Here is a 16,134-nt window from a genome sequence, read left to right on the forward strand (position 1 = left end):
TATTTCTACATTAGTCATGTTGTGAAACAAGAATTTGAACACATGGTAAAAAGCTCAAAAAAGAAAAGAAAAAGAAAAACAACAACAACCACCAAAAAAGAGAAACAGTATGGTTCAATCTGCATTCAGAATCCACTGTTCTTTTTTCTGGATGTGGAAAACATTTTCCATTATGAGTTCTTTGGAATTATCTTGGATCATTGCACCGTTGAGAAGAGCCAAGGCTATCACAGTTGATCATCACACAATGTTTCAGACACTGTGTACAATGTTCTCTTGGTTCTGCTCACTTCACTTAGCATCAGTCCACTTATGTCTTTCCAGGTTTTTCTGAAATCTGTCTGTTCATCATTTCTTACAGCACAATAGTATTCCATTACACTCATATACCACTTGTTCATCCATTCCCCAATTGATGGGCATTCCCTTGATTTCCAATTCTTTGCCACCACAAAAAGAGCATTCCCTTTTCTATGATCTCTTTGGGATACAGAACAAGTAGTTGGTATTACTGGCTCAAAGGGTATGTATAGTTCCATTGCCCTTTGAGCATAGTTCCAGAATGTTTGGATCAGTTCACAACTCCATCAACAATGCATTAGTATTCCAATTTTTCCACAGCTTCTCCAACATTTGTTATTTTCCATTTTTGTCATATTAACCAATCTGATAGGTGTGAGGTGGTACCTCATAGTTGTTTTAATTTCTCTCATCAATAGTGATTTAGAGCATTTTTTTTCATATGGCAATGGGTAGTTTTGATTTCTTCATCTGAAAACTGCCTTTTCAAAGTATAATAATTCTTATGAAAAGGAGGAATAAATAATTTCCCTTTCCATAGTTGGAAGAGATCTTGGAGGTGATCTAGTTCAATCCGGTCACTTGACTGATAGAGAACAGGGGGCTTAAGTAACTTGCCCAAGGTCAGGAAAGTTGTCAGGGACAGAGCTGGAATTCTAATCCAAGTTTTCCAAATTTTGCCTTTCGTTTCAGAGCCTTTTCCCAGAATCATAATTAGCATTTGCTCCATAAAACATACCCCAGGACAAGCAGCATGGCAGGTACTTTCCACTTTCCCCCCCCTTTATTTTCTTGGTTACATTTTGAGTTTCAAGTTGTCTCCCTCCCTCCCTTCCAACCTTGTATTAGAAGTCAACATTTGATATACATATGTGTGTATGTTTGTAACCATACAATACAAACTTCCATATATCAGTTCTTTCTCTGGGGTGGATAGTATTTTCTTTTATAAGTCCTTCATAGTTCATATGAATAACCATATTACTTATAACAGATTAGTCATTCAAAGTTACTCTTCAAATAATATTGCTTACTGTCTATAACATTCTCTTGGTTCTACTCATTTCACTCTGCATTATTTCATGCAAGTTTTTCCATGTTTTTCTAAAACCAACCTATTTGTCATTTTTTACAGCACAGTAGTATTCCATCATAATCATCACAACTTATTCATCCATTCCCCAAATGATAGGTCTCAATTTCCAATTCTTTGTCATTAAAAAGACAACTACTATAAATACTTTAGAACATATAATCTCTTTTCCCTTTTCTCTGATTTCCATGAACAACAGAACTAATAGTGGTATTGCTATGTCAAAGGGTATACACAATTTTATAACTCTGGGAATAATCCCAGATTGCTCCTCAGAATGGTTGGCCCAGTTCACAATTCTACCAATAGTGTATTGGTGTCTCAGTTTTTCCACATCCCCTTCAGCATTTGTCATTTGCCCCTTCTATCATTCCAGCCAATCTGATAGGTGTGAGATGGTATCTTAGAGTTATTTTAATTTGCATTTTTCTAATCAATAATGATTTAGAGCATTTTTTCCTATGACTATATATAGCTTTGACTTTTTCTTCCCAAAACTGCTTATTCATATCCGTTGACCATTTATCAACTGGAGAATGACTATATATATATTTGAGATATGGAGCCTTTGTTCAAGAAACTGGCTATAACAATTTCTCCCCTCAGTTTTCTGCTTTCTAATCATGCCTACATTGGTTTAAATTTACATTCTGCTCCAGCCCTTTATTTTTATTTTATGTGCGTCTCTCATGGGGGCGGGGGAGGGGGGGGAATGGGGGAATGAGGGTTAAGTGACTTGCCCGGGGTCACACAGTTAGTGTCAAGTGTCTGAGATCGGATTTGAACTCAGGTCTTCCTGAATTCAGAGCCAGTGTTCTATCCACTGCACCATCTAGCTTCCCTGTGTCTCTCATTTTAAAATGTGTTTTTTGTATACAACATATTCTCAGGTTCTGTTTTTTTATCCATTTTGCTATTTCCATTTTATGGGTGAGTGCATCACATTCACATTCAAAGTTATAATTATTAGTTATATATTTCCCTCCATCCTATTTTCTCTCCCCCAATGTTCTCTCTGTCTCTCTGTCTCTCTTTCTCCTATCCCTTCTCAGAAGTCTACTTTACTTTTAACCACTGCCTTCCTAATCTGCACACCCTCCATTATCCTATCCTCATACCCTCCTATTTTTCTGTAAGTAAAGAGGACTTTTATACCTTATTAGATGTGTATGTTATTCCCCCTTTAACCTAGTTACAATGAAAATAGGTTCCCATACTGCTCATGACAGGCTCTTAGCTTTTTAAGAAAAATTTACTTGGGTGGGAAGTGGAGGAAGAAATATTTTATCTTGTAATCAAATGCCCCAGTGTTGGGGACAATCCAGGGTACTATCCTGTATTGGGGATAAAAAGTCCCTAGGATGCTTTAAGCAGAAAGAGACAAAGGCTTCTGCTGTAGAGATTATCCCTGGAGGGACCAAACAGACCTCAAGGCTGGACCCGCAGGGCCTACTGGGGGATAGTGAGAGGCACAATCTGGTAGGTTCCAATGTAAACTATTGATAAGTTGGTGCTAAGCTCAGCTTCCTTTTTGAAGTAGCACAAGTGTTGTTGGCACACACTAAATTTTAGAGGGTAAAACCCTAGGTGTCCCACCCTACTTATGGCTTGACTGTCCACTCCAACAGTGTTCTTTTCCATAGGCTATTCTGCTTAAAATTCAGGGTTGAGGGGCGGCTAGGTGGCACAGCGGATAAAGCACTGGCCCTGGGTTCAGGAGTACCTGAGTTCAAATACAGCCTCAGACACTTGACACTTACTAGCTGTGTGACCCTGGGCAAGTCACTTAAGCCCCATTGCCCCGCAAAAAGAAAAAAAAATAATTCAGGGTTGAGACTTTCATTACCAGCCACTGTTCCTAACATGGGCTGTGTAAATGTCTCCAAGTATGGTAAACTGTACAAGGTGCAGGGCTCATGCAGAATCATAAAAAAGCTTCCCCTGTGGTGTTCTATGGGCATGTTGGCTTGGGAACAGCTAAGGAGAAAGTGACTTTCCTCCAGAAAAAGTTTTGGGACACTGTTATTTAAAAATGTTTTGTCTGAGAGTTTTAGCTGATGTGTGAAATAGGTAGGAGTGAGAATGGATGAAAGAGAGAACTTTCTGTTTTCCCATTTCTCAAAGAAATTTATTCATTCCATTCCTGCATTCCTCTATCTATCTATCTATCTATCTATCTATCTATCTATCTATCTATCTATCTATCTATCTATCTATCTATCTATCATCTATTGTTTGCTTCCAGTTGTTTAAATTCATATCTTCTTCTAGGGAATTAGCCAAGTCATAGCCAAAGGGAAAGATTAAGATTATCATGATCATTACAAGCATCTACAGTAGTTTGGGCTTCTCTGTTCCTTTTTTAAACTTCCTTTCAAGTCACACAATTAAGATCAGAGAATCTTAGTTTTTGAGTTGGAAGCCATCAAGTATAATGCCCTTATTTCACAGAGGAGAAAAGTGAAGTCCAGAGAGCTTCAGTGATTTGCCCAGGGTCAGACAGCTAGAAAGTATGTCATTCAAATCAAGTCTTTTTGATACTGTCCAGTGCTCTACCCACTATATCACCTAGCTGAGAAGCAAATGAAACAATTATAATGATAATAAATCACATTTCCATAAATCCTTTAGGTTTATAAAGACTTGAAAGAGCTTTCTTCAAACCAACCCTGTGAGGGAGCTAGTACAAGTCCTCATTTTATTATATTGTATAAGAAAAAACTGAGGTTCAGAGAGGAGAAATCAATTTGCCCAGGATCACAGAGCTCAGAAGTATCAGATCCCTATGGTCTCCTAAATCAAAGACCTTGCATTGTCAATTGTTTGTTGATTATTTTAAAAATAATACTAATTTGACTAAAACTGAAGCTTAAATACTTTGGCCACATAATGAGAAGATAGGACTCAATGGAAAAGACCCTGGTGTTGGGAAAGACTGAAAGCAAAAGGAAAAGGCAATGGCAGAAGATGAGATGGAAAAAATTAGTATCATGGAAATAATGAACGTGAACTTGAACAGACTTTGAGAGATAGTGGAGGATATAAGGGCCGTGGTGTGTTGTGGTCCACAGGGTCATGAAGAGTTAGACAAGGCTGAACAACTGAACAACAATGACAAAAGAGCAAAACTCGGTCTTAAATGCTCTCCTCCCAGTGACGTGACTCCCATACATAGACTAAGATCATACAAGATTCTTTGGTAGGTACAACACTAGAGATAACTTTGTTCAATGATTCTCTGATCATTGCATCAATTACACCAGGGGGAAAATATGCTTGTAAAAGTGCCTGTCACCAAACTCATATCATGGTCAGAGTCCAAATGGAAGCAAGAAATCCCTTTTACACACAGAAAGGTCCCCCCAGATACACCCAATTGCCAATGATAATGGCCTGATTACATTGATCTCCAGAACCCTATCAGCTTTCTCTATAAAACACTGATTTTGAAAGGTGGAAGAGGACTCAGTGAGCATTTGGTCCATTCCTTGAATGAAAGGAGCCTGCACCATAACGTATCTGACAAATAGTCATCCAGCATTTCCTCAAAGACCTCTGAGGAAGGGGAAGCCACCACCCCTCAAAACAATCCTTTCCCGTTTTAGATGGCTCTAATTGTTAGAAACTTTTTCCTGACATAAAGCCCAAATTGCTTTTTGTAACTTTCACTTCAGCTTGAGGTTCTGCCCAAGTAGAACAATCTCTCCTCCAGATAATAACCCTTTGAATACTTAAAGATAGCTCTCTTGCTCCCCTTGAGCTTTTTCTTCTCCAGGCTAAACAGGCCAAATCCTTTCAACGACTCCATATGGAATGGACTCAAAGCCTTTTATCATCCTGGTCTTATTCCTTGGAACTTCTCCAATTTATCACTGACTTTCTTAAACTATGTGCCTAAGACTAAATATGAAGGTCTGAAAAGGGCCAAGTAAAGAGGGATTATTACTCCCCCATTCCTAAGAGGTATGTCTCTAAATACAGTGCAAAATCACATTAATTCTTTTGACTGCCACATTACACTATTTACTCATATTAAGCATGTAGTCCACTAAAATCCACATATGTTTCAAAATAATTGATTTCTAACCGTGCCTCCCCAGTCTTTTTTTTTTGTACCCAAGCACAAAATTTTGCTTTTATCCCTATTGCATTTCATTTCATTAGGCTCAGAGCAATGCTCTTATCTGTTAAGAACTTTTAGGATCCCAACTCTACCCCCCTCTCCAAATATCAGCTTGATCATTCATGCCAGAAACATTAATTGAACAAAGACTGCCTTCTGCCAAGACTGTGACATGCAGTTGAATTTATTTCTGAGTAACCTATCCTGTTAGTTTTGTTTCTACAGAACATTGTTTGTGCTTCTGTATTCCATTAGCAAAAAAGTTTGTTTAATACCATTACCCAATTTTATAGTACTGTATGTTAAACCCTCCTACATGATTCATTACTCAGGACAGTCTTTTCCCATGAATAGAAGGTGTAGAGAAAGTTTGCTGACTCATCTTTGTCAGTTTCACTACAATTGTGGGTAGAGGCGTGTCTAAGCAAAAGAGAGAATCTATAGTAATTCTCTCCCACCTCAACCTTCTCTGGTCATTTAGAACAATAGTTGTCTAAAGTTTTCTGATTGTGCACCCTATCAGCAAAAAAAAAAATTAACACACTTTATATTTATTTATAAATTATATATGTGTGCTACTACACTAATATATCATCTATTACAAAGCACACAAAAAAGAAATTTTAAAAGGATGAGACATAGATGAAATAAATATTTTAAAATAATTTTATTTTATTTGTAAACAATACAAAAATCTTTATGCTGTCACTAAAAATTATAACATTTTTTCAGTGAAAGCAAATTAATTGAATGTTATGGGGTTTTTTTAATCATTGTTTAATATTTTGCAATACAAATATTCACTGGTCTGGCTCTAAGTTCCATTTATTTCAGTGTTTGTTTTCAGTGGCTACCATAGGTCAAAAAGATGCATAGATCGAAATGGATCGAGCATATCATCGGCTACCCTTATTGAGATACTCCCTTTTTCAACCCCATCCACCAATTGTGCAAAGGTTTTTGTTGAAATTTGGCTAGTATATTACTATCTTCCTTGATACTGGAGGATGAGGCCATGGAGAAGAGCCCAGGGAGGAATCCAGAAGTTTGATCAGGGAACTGAGGGTGAGGGAAGCAGGAGGTGTGCATTGCTGCTTTACAGAGGAGAGGAGAGGGAGGATAGATTCCTCATAAGAAACCAGGCAGGAAATAACTCCCTCCCCTCATATATGACTGAGAAGGAGCATGTACAGCTGCCTATCCTGAATAGTCCACACTGACATAAGCAGGGAGAAAGGAAGCCCCAAAAGCAGGCAGGGATCAACCAGTTGTGCTGTTTTCCTCAGTTGTAACAGGTTTTTTTTTTTTATACCCATTGAATAAATATATATTGCATGACCCCACTTTGGAGAAAACAGCAATAGCTTTAGGTCACTAGATTTAAGTTTGGAAGCCTGGGTTCATCCCTCATTTCTGATACTTTGCAAGCTGTGTGACCATAAGCAAGTCACTCCTTGTTTTCATTTTTTAAAAATATTTTATTGGTGTACTTTTCTTTATTTTTTCTTTTCTTTTTTTGCATCTCTATCCTTATGTGTTATCATCTCTGACCAACAAATAGAAGTCCTCCCTTGCAACAGATAAATATGATCAAGGAAAATAAATTAAAACATTGGCCATATCTGAAAACCTTCAGTGTCCTCATCTGTAAAATGGGACAGTGATATTTAGACTCTCTACCTCTCAGGGATATTGTCAGAAAAGTGACATATATCTTAAAACTACAGAAATATTAGTTATTATTATTATATCATTATTATTACTTACAGCCTCTGCTAAAGTGAAATGTCTCCAGGTTTTCTTCTTCAATCCTTCCTCCATCTAATCCCTTAAATTTGAAAACAAACAAAAAAAAGAACCACTGTTATTATCTCTTTCACACTATGATTTCAATGCCTGTTATCTCTCTTAGATAGGTGGAAAAAGGACGATTTTTTAAAAAGAAATTAAAGTCTTAAACTAAAGTTATAACAGACTGAGTATGTCAGGGTTAGTTGCTTTGAAGGCAATGTCTAAAGAGTCTGGGGCTGAAATTCTGATTTATTCCTTATTTTTTTTCATCTCTGAGAAATTTCCTTTAGCCAGAGCTTTGCTTCAATTGATAGGTGGATGTATGCTTATGTAACCCCACGCCACTTGAGTCATCAGATTTAGGAGGATAAGAGCCCCATATATCACCTAGTCCCTCTTTTACAGATTGGGGAAACTGAGACCCATAGAATTTAACTAATTTACCTACAGTGACTTGGCTACTAAGTATCAGAGCCCAAATTGAACCTATATCTGATTTCTAATTCTTTCCTTCTAGATTCCCATTCTGAATATTCGAAGGCAGCCATGTTGCCTGAGCTTATTCCTGTGCTTCCAAACAATATTGCCTGGGTGATTTAAATTACCTTGATTAAATTCAACCCCACCGCAATCACCAGGCAAAACATTACTGCCGCACATCTTCCATCAACAGGTTTATTTTACTAAAAACAAATGTACTGAGAACATAATAATAGGAGTAATAGCTAGCACTTATTGTTGTTATTCAGTTGTTCAGCCATTTCCAACTCTTTATGACTCTGTGGACCATAGCACATCAGGCCCTACTATCCTTCACTTTCTCCCAAAGTCTGTCCAAGTTCATGTTCCTTACTTCTATGACAACATCTATCCATAGCATCTTATGCCATCTTTTCCATTTATTTATTTATTTGTTTGTTTGTTTGTTTGTTTTTGAGGGTGAGGCAATTGGGGTTAAGTGACTTGCCCAGGGTTACACAGCTAGTAAGTGTCAAGTGTCTGAGGCTAGATTTGAACTCAGGTCCTCCTGAATCCAGGGCCAGTGTTCTATCCACTGCGCCACCTAGCTGCCCTTCCATCTTTTCCTTTTGCCTTCAATCTTTCCCACCATAAGAGTCTTTCCCAATGAGTCCCCTCTTCTCATTATGTGGCCAAGGTATCTAAACTTCAGATTCAGTACTTGTTCTTCCAATGAATAGTCTGAATTGATTTCTTTAAGTATGGACATATTTGATCTCCTTGCTGTCCAAGGAACTTTCAAAAGTCTTCTCCAGGACCACAATTCAAGTGTCAATTCTGTGGCACTCAGCTTTCCTTATACTCCAACTCTCACAGCTATAAATTACCCCTGGAAAAAACCATAGCTTTGATGCTCTGGACCTTTGTCAGCAAGGCAATATCTCTGGTTTTTAGTATGCTGTCCAGATTTGCCATAACCTTTCTTCCAAAGAACAAGCATCTTTTAATTTCATGACTGCAGTCACCATCCGCAGTGATCTTGGAATCCAAAAACATAAAATCTGACACTGCTTCCATCTCTTCTCCCTCTATTTGTTAGGAAGTAATGGGACTGGATGCCATGATCTTGGGTTTTTTTAATGTTAAGCTTCAAGCCAGCTTTTACACTCTCTTCTTTTACCCTCATCAAGAAGAGGATTCTTAATTTTGCAGGTTTGCAAAGAACTTTACAAATATTATCTCACTTGATCTTCACAACAACTCTGGGAGGAGGTGATATTATTAGCCCCATTTTATAGATCTGAAAATGGAGGCAGACAGAGGTTAAGTGACTTGCCTAGGGTCACACAGCAACTAAGTATGTAAGGCTGGATTTGAACTCAGGTCTTCTTGACTCCAGGTCTTACATGTCCCTAACTCTGTATTGGGTAGTGTCAGGAACAAAAGAATGGCTTTCTAGAAAGGACTCTAAATTTGGAGTCAGAGGAATGAAGGTTTAAATTCTGTCTCTGCCACTTAGTACCTGTGTGACCTTGGGCAAGTCACTTAACTTTTCTAGACCTCTGTTTTGTCATCTGTAAAATGAGATGACCCTTAACATGATTTCCAGCTCCAAATCTTGTTGTTTTTGTCCTTCATTCTCAGAGAGGAATATGACATCAGGGTGATGTCATGACTTGCACTGAGTTGGATTTAAGTGAGGGAGGGCTGTGCAGGGTCACCAACTTCATTCTGTCCTCCAGAGCCATCTGGGTCCAGTAGCAAGATATACATGAGGACAACTGGATATGGCCCTAGATGTTTAAGGCAATTGGGGTTAAATGACTTGCCCAGGGTCACACAGCTAGTAAGTGTCTGAGGTGAGATCTGAACTCATATCCTCCCAACTTCAGGGCCAGTGCTCTATCCATAATGCTATCTCGCTGACCCCAACTCCAAATCTATAATGCTATGAAAATAGCATTCAAGAGTGACTTCAAGAGTATATATATATATATATATATAAAATCTACTTGGAAAAACATAGGCACACATATAGATGCAAACATACCTACCTAGGCACAGTGGCACAGTGAATAGGACGGTGGACCTAAAGTTAGGAAGACGTTGTTGTTCAGTAGTTTCAGTCATGTCTGACTCTTTGTGACCCCATTTGGGGTTTTCTTGGCAAAGATACTGTAGCAGTCTGCCATTTCCTTCTCTAGCTCATTTTATAGATGAGGAAAATGAGGCAAACAGGGTTAAGTGACTTGCCCAGGGTCACAGAGCTAGGAAGAGTCTGAGGCCAGATTTGAACTCAGAAAAATAAGTCCTCCTGACTCCAGACCTGGCACTCTATCCATTGTGCCATCTAGTCAGAAAGACCTGAGTTCAAATCTACCCTATGACACTTTATAACTGTATGACCCTAGGCAAGTCACTAACCTCCATATGAATCAGATTTCTCATCTGTAAAATGGAGTTTATAATAGTAGTTACTTCATAGGGTTGTTGTGATGATCAAATAACATTTATAAAGTACTTTACTAATCTTAAAGAACTGTATGAGGGGAGGTGGTATAGAGGAAAGTTACTGGCTTTAGAATCAAAAGGACCTGAGCTCAAATTCTAGCTCTAGTGTTTTAGGTCATATGTGACCTTGGGCAAGTCATTTCTTTTCTTGGGTCCTTAGTTTTCTCATCTGCCAAACAATGGGTAATGTATAAATGGCTTAATTAATTTAATAAATTAATTTGAAATTAATTTGTGAAAGATGGCATAGGATAGGGATGGGGCGGGGGAGGAGGAGTAAGAAGTATGTTATAGGGAAATTACTTTGTATCTACTTCATAATTGCTCATCTGTGTACTCTTGTCCCTCCCACTATCCAAGTTTATACAGGAGAGGCAACAGCTGGAGAGCCTACATCCTGAGAGTCAGGAATACCTGAGTTTATATTTTGCTTCTGTCACATACTTATTGGCTGTGTTACCTGGGGCAAGTCGCTTTAACCTCCCAATTCCGCAGACAAGTCCGAGTTCCCCAGACAAGTCTTTATGTCTATAAATTGCAACACATTGATAGTTGGGGTTTCCTATAACCCTGTGATTTGGTCCTCCTCCAAAATCTGTGTGCACATTCCTTGACTCCCACCCAATTTTGACATTTTAAGGGCAGGGACTGATTTGTTTTAGTCCTTCTATCATGAGCACCCAACATAATATCTTATGAATGTTGTGTGTTTGATTTCATCACTATAAGGAACTACCCAAAATGATGCAAATTGTCAACCTCTCTGTAATTTAACAATTGTCTGAGGGCACTTAGAGGTTACCAAATCAGTATATTCATATTTGTGTAACTTGCCCAAGGTCACACAACCAGTATGTGTCATTGGCAGAATTTCCATCTCTTAAGCTGTCCCTTAATTTACCATACTACAGTGCCTTTGGCTATGTTCATAGTAGGTGCTTAAATGACTCCTAAATGGAATTGAATTACTTCATGGTCAGCAAAGGATTATGGGAAATAGTGACCTCTCATTTGGATAGGAAAACCTTCCTCGAAATCATCTTCCACTTTTCTCATGGTGAATCGATAACCAATCTCTCATCTGTCACCTTCCCCAAGTGATTTGTTTAAGGGTCATTCCTCTGCTTCTGAAACTGGGGAAATTATTGAATCACAAGGCACAATGAGAGCAAGCAGCACAGAAAAACTAGAGATTGATGGTGATTTTTCTGTGTTTGTCTCTTTTTCAGACCCAGGAAACAAAATGTTCCTTCTTTATTCATTTCTGATTGTGGGAACTAAGCTACATCTGATAACAGGTAACAACAACAAGAACAACAACAACCTGTGAAGGAGGTAGAACAAGTATTACTGTCCAGTTTATCTGGAGCACATGGTCAGGAGTCCCAAACCATGGGTAACCCCAGGATCTTTGCTTAAGGAGGGTGAGCTAAAGGAGATGTTTCCACTTTCCCAGGCCATGTAGGGCCACAGTACACCATAAAGGAAAATGTGAATGAATCAGGGACTCTCCCACTCAACAGAGGTTCTGAAAGCCTCCATAGAGAGTTGCTTTCCCTTCCCCTCCCTCCTCCAAGGGCCTCACATTTAGGATTAGATACTGCAGTTCAAGTAAAATTTTTCCAGTAAAGGGATTAAAAAAAAAAACAACCAACCCAAATGCTAATGTATTTTATTGACATTTGCAAGGCAGGTGGGTGATACATTGGATAGAGCTTTGTAATCAGACAGACCTAAATTCAAATCTAACCTTGGACACTCACTAGCTGTAAGTCACTTAACATTGCCTGATTCAGTTTCCCCACTTGTAAAATGGGGATAATAATAGCACCTACTTTCCAAGGTTGTTGTGATGATCACATGTGGTAATATAAATAAATCACTTAGTAAACCCCAAAGCAATGCTAGCTGTCATCATCATCATTATTATGAAAGCCCCTTCCCTTAATCGTTCTTCAAAAAACTCATAGAATGTTAACGTTGCAAAGTACTTTGATATCTAGTGCAAGCACCTCATTTTACAGATGAGAAAACTGAGACCCAGAGAAGGGAGTGAGTTGTTGAAGGGTTTGCTGTCTTTTCTGTCTCTCTAAGAGAAGGTGGGATTTCCAGGCAGTGTACTGAGCTAGGGAACCTGCATTCCTGAAGTCATTTTGGGATTGAGATGCCCACTTTGAATCATCTTGCTTAGTATGAAGGTCTTAATCCTTCAAAGTTGATTTGATTGTATATCGATTTAACTGACATGCTCCACAAAGGTCCAAGGGCAAGTTAAAGAATTTATTGCGGGGCAGCTAGGTGGCACAGTGGATAGAGCACTGGCCCTGGATTTAGGAGTACCTGAGTTCAAATCTGGCCTCAGACACTTGACACTTACTAGCTGTGTGACCCTAGGCAAGTCACTTAACCCCAATTGCCTCACCAAAAAAAAAAAAAAATTATTGCCATGTTGTTGCTAAAGGATCACATCAGATTGAGTATTGGGCACTGACATATCATCATCATCATAATTAACAATAATAATAATAAATAACAGCAACAACATCCAGCTAATATTATGTAAATGCTATTAATATAGCATCTTACAACAGTCTCATTTTATCCTATCATTACTATCTGCATTTTATAGATGAGAAACCTGAGGCAGGCAGAAGTTAAGTGACTTACTTTTTTTTTTTTTTGGTGGGGCAATGAGGGTTAAGTGACTTGCCCAGGGTCACACAGCTAGCAAGTGTCAAGTGTCTGAGGCCAGATTTGAACTCAAGTCCTCCTGAATCCAGGACCGGGGCTTTATCCACTGTGCTATCTAGCTGCCCCCTAAGTAACTTACTTTTTAGTCACACAGTAAGTGTCAGAGGCTAGATTCAAATTTAGGTCTTCTTGACTCTGGTTCAGCATTCTATTCACCGTGCCACCCAGCTGTCCTTAGATGCAAGATTATATGTTTCAACTGGCATGTAGACAGTCCCGTGTCTCAGAACTCCTGAACTCTGGGCTACACAGAGTTCATCAGAATTTTCACTAATCTTGGAGTCCTTGACTGAAATGACCCAAGGAGTTATTGTCACTGTAGACTTTTTGTTCACTAAGCTGCATAATTCTGTTATTTGGTTTTAGTTTCCTAAACTTGTCATAGCTGCAGCTAACTCAGAACTCTGTCATACTACAAAAACAAACAAACAAAAAACTTTACACGTTTCATAAAACCTTAAGTTTCTCAAGCTCCTGGCTGTGCTAGCTATCAAGAGGACACAAAGGGATGGGCTTTCTTTCCACAAAATCAAAGGCAAGGGTCTGAAGTGAGAGGAAAATGCACATGAAATCTGACTAAAGAGATTCTGCACTTTTTTCTTTTCCAATCTGTAATAGGCAGAGCAACGTGGCTATATTGTCCATCGATGGGCATTTATGAGGCTGAACATTTATTATTATGATAATGGAATATTTGGATAAAGCTTTTCATCACCACCTGGCACTCAGAAGTGATTTCAAAATAGCTCACTTATCTTCAAGTACAGCAGAAGACAGTCGGTCAACAAGCATTTATTAAGTGCCAACTATATGCCAGGGACCATGTTAAGTGTTAGCACGCCAAAGATATACACACATATTCAAAGAAAAGATATATATATATATATATATACATTATATATAAATGCATTTTATTGCTACTTAGCCTTCTATTAACTAGGTTAATTGTTTGTATAAGGCTCTTTGCTTTACTACATAATGAGGGGTATATTCAACTGTGTTTGGAGTTCCCCAGTGTATTTTTGGTTCACATCAGGGAGCTAAGTTCACAAATCACTTTTATTTGCTAGCAGCTTTTACCACTTCAATTTCCCAATTCAACAAATATCAAAGAAAAACCAACAATGTTCAGATACTATGACAGATTCTTTTGTTATAAAGATATAAATGTTAGCAGCCACTGACCTCAATGAGGTTACATTTTGCTGGGATATAAGGGTACACATTTAAATAAATACGGGGCAATTTGGGAAGGAAGAGAGCACTAACAAATGGAAAGAATTAGGGAAGGTTTCACTGAGGAGATAGCACCTGAGCTGAGCCTAAAGGAAGAGGATTCTGAGAGTCAGGTCTTGGGATACAAGGGGATGGGCTTTCTTTCCATAAAATCAAAGTAAGGGTCTGAGGTGAGGGGATAGTTTAGGAAAATGTATTGCAGGGAGAGATGACATGTCAAATTTGAGACTGATAGTCCAGTTTGATTATTACATAGCAGGGGTGGGAGGAAGGATAGCAGTGAAAGGGCATAATATGAAATAAGAGTGGAAAGATTGGGGCAGCTAGGTGGCGCAGTGGATAGAGCACCAGCCCTGGAGTCAGGAGTACCTGAGTTCAAATTCGGCCTCAGACACTTAACACTTACTAGCTGTGTGACCCTGGGCAAGTCACTTAACCTCAATTGCCTCACTAAAAAAAGAAAAAGAAAAAAAAAGAAAACACAAGAGTGGAAAGGTATGACAGCCAGATTTTGATGGACTTTTTATGCCAGACTGAGGCATAAATCTTATCTTAAAGGCAATAGTGAGCCAATGAAGGTTTGGGGGAAGTGGAATTTGATAACTAAACCCTAATCACTCCAACAATCTTTAGCCTTCATCCATTTATCCAATCACTTTACATTCAATTGAAACATTTAATGAGCACTTCCATCCTTCCAACCACCCAGATTAGCAATGTAGGTGTCATTCTTGACTCCTCACTCTCTCTCTCACATTCACTTTGGGAAATGGAGTGGTATCAGGAAGATAATTTTGGCAGTTGTGTGGAAGATGGTTGAGAAAGGGATCACTTTGGAAACAGAGAGATCAGTTGAAAGGTTATTGATACAATCTAAGAAAGAGATGAAGACTTGAACTAATTGGTGGTTCTATGAATGGAGAAAAAGGGCGAATGGTAAGAAATTTTTTTTTTGGTGGGGCAGTGGGTTTAAGTGACTTGCCCAGGGTTACACAGTTGGTACGTGTCAAGTGTCTGAGGCCAGATTTGAACTCAGGTACTCCTGAATCCAGGGCCAGTGCTTTATCCACTGTGCCACCTAGCCGCCCCAGAAATATTATATTTAATAGGAATTTGCAATGAATTGGATCTGAGAAGTAAAGGAGAGGGAAGAATCAAGGATAAGACTGAGGTTATGAAATTAGGTAATTGGGAGAATTATGGTCCCTTAAATAGATATAGGGAAGTTTAGAGAAGGTTCAGGTTTGTGGGAGAAGATAATAAGAAAACTTTGGGATATATTGAGTTTTAGGTGATGCTGAGACATCCAGATATTCACCAGCCAGATGATGATGCAGGGCTGGAGAGATCAGGACTGAGTATATATTAGGATTTAGAAGTCATCTGAGTGAAAATAATAATTGAATCCATGGACAGGATGAGACCACTAATAAAAGGAACAAGTATAGAATAAGTAAAGAAGAAAGCCTAGGACCGAACTTCAGGAAACACACATACTTAAAAAGTGGAGGGCTTTAGTTTCAAAAGATCTTTTTTTCTAAATTTGGAGCTCAACATCTGGTAGTCAGTCAATCATCTAACATTTATTAAGGACTTACTATTTGAGGGGGGGCTGTGCTAAGTGATGAGAATGCAAAGAAAGGCAAAAAACACTCCCTACTGATAGTCTAATGGAGGAGAAAACATCCAAACAATTATGTACAAACTTTATATATGTGTGTATATACACTATAATAAATTGGGCATAATCACCAGGGGGAAAGCACTAGAATTAAAGGGTGGGCAGGAAGGACTAATTGCAGAACATGAGAATTTATCTAAGACTCAAACCAGAAAAGCTAGGAGGTAGAGATAAAGAGGGAGATCTCCA

The 16,134-nt window shown here is 38.5% G+C and overlaps 1 protein-coding gene across 1 annotated transcript in view; it reads left to right on the forward strand.

Annotated features, from left to right (window-relative positions):
- The first annotated feature begins 11,520 nt into the window (after positions 1-11,520).
- Positions 11,521-16,134, forward strand: part of PDCD1LG2 (programmed cell death 1 ligand 2) — a 34,190-nt gene continuing 29,576 nt past the window's right edge. Inside the window, exon 1 of the mRNA XM_043979916.1 lies at positions 11,521-11,575. Within this exon, the coding sequence (XP_043835851.1) occupies positions 11,521-11,575 (55 nt within the window). The remainder of the gene's footprint in view (positions 11,576-16,134) is intronic.

Source organism: Dromiciops gliroides, chromosome 1, assembly GCF_019393635.1.
Source record: "Dromiciops gliroides isolate mDroGli1 chromosome 1, mDroGli1.pri, whole genome shotgun sequence".
Classification (NCBI taxonomy): domain Eukaryota; kingdom Metazoa; phylum Chordata; class Mammalia; order Microbiotheria; family Microbiotheriidae; genus Dromiciops; species Dromiciops gliroides.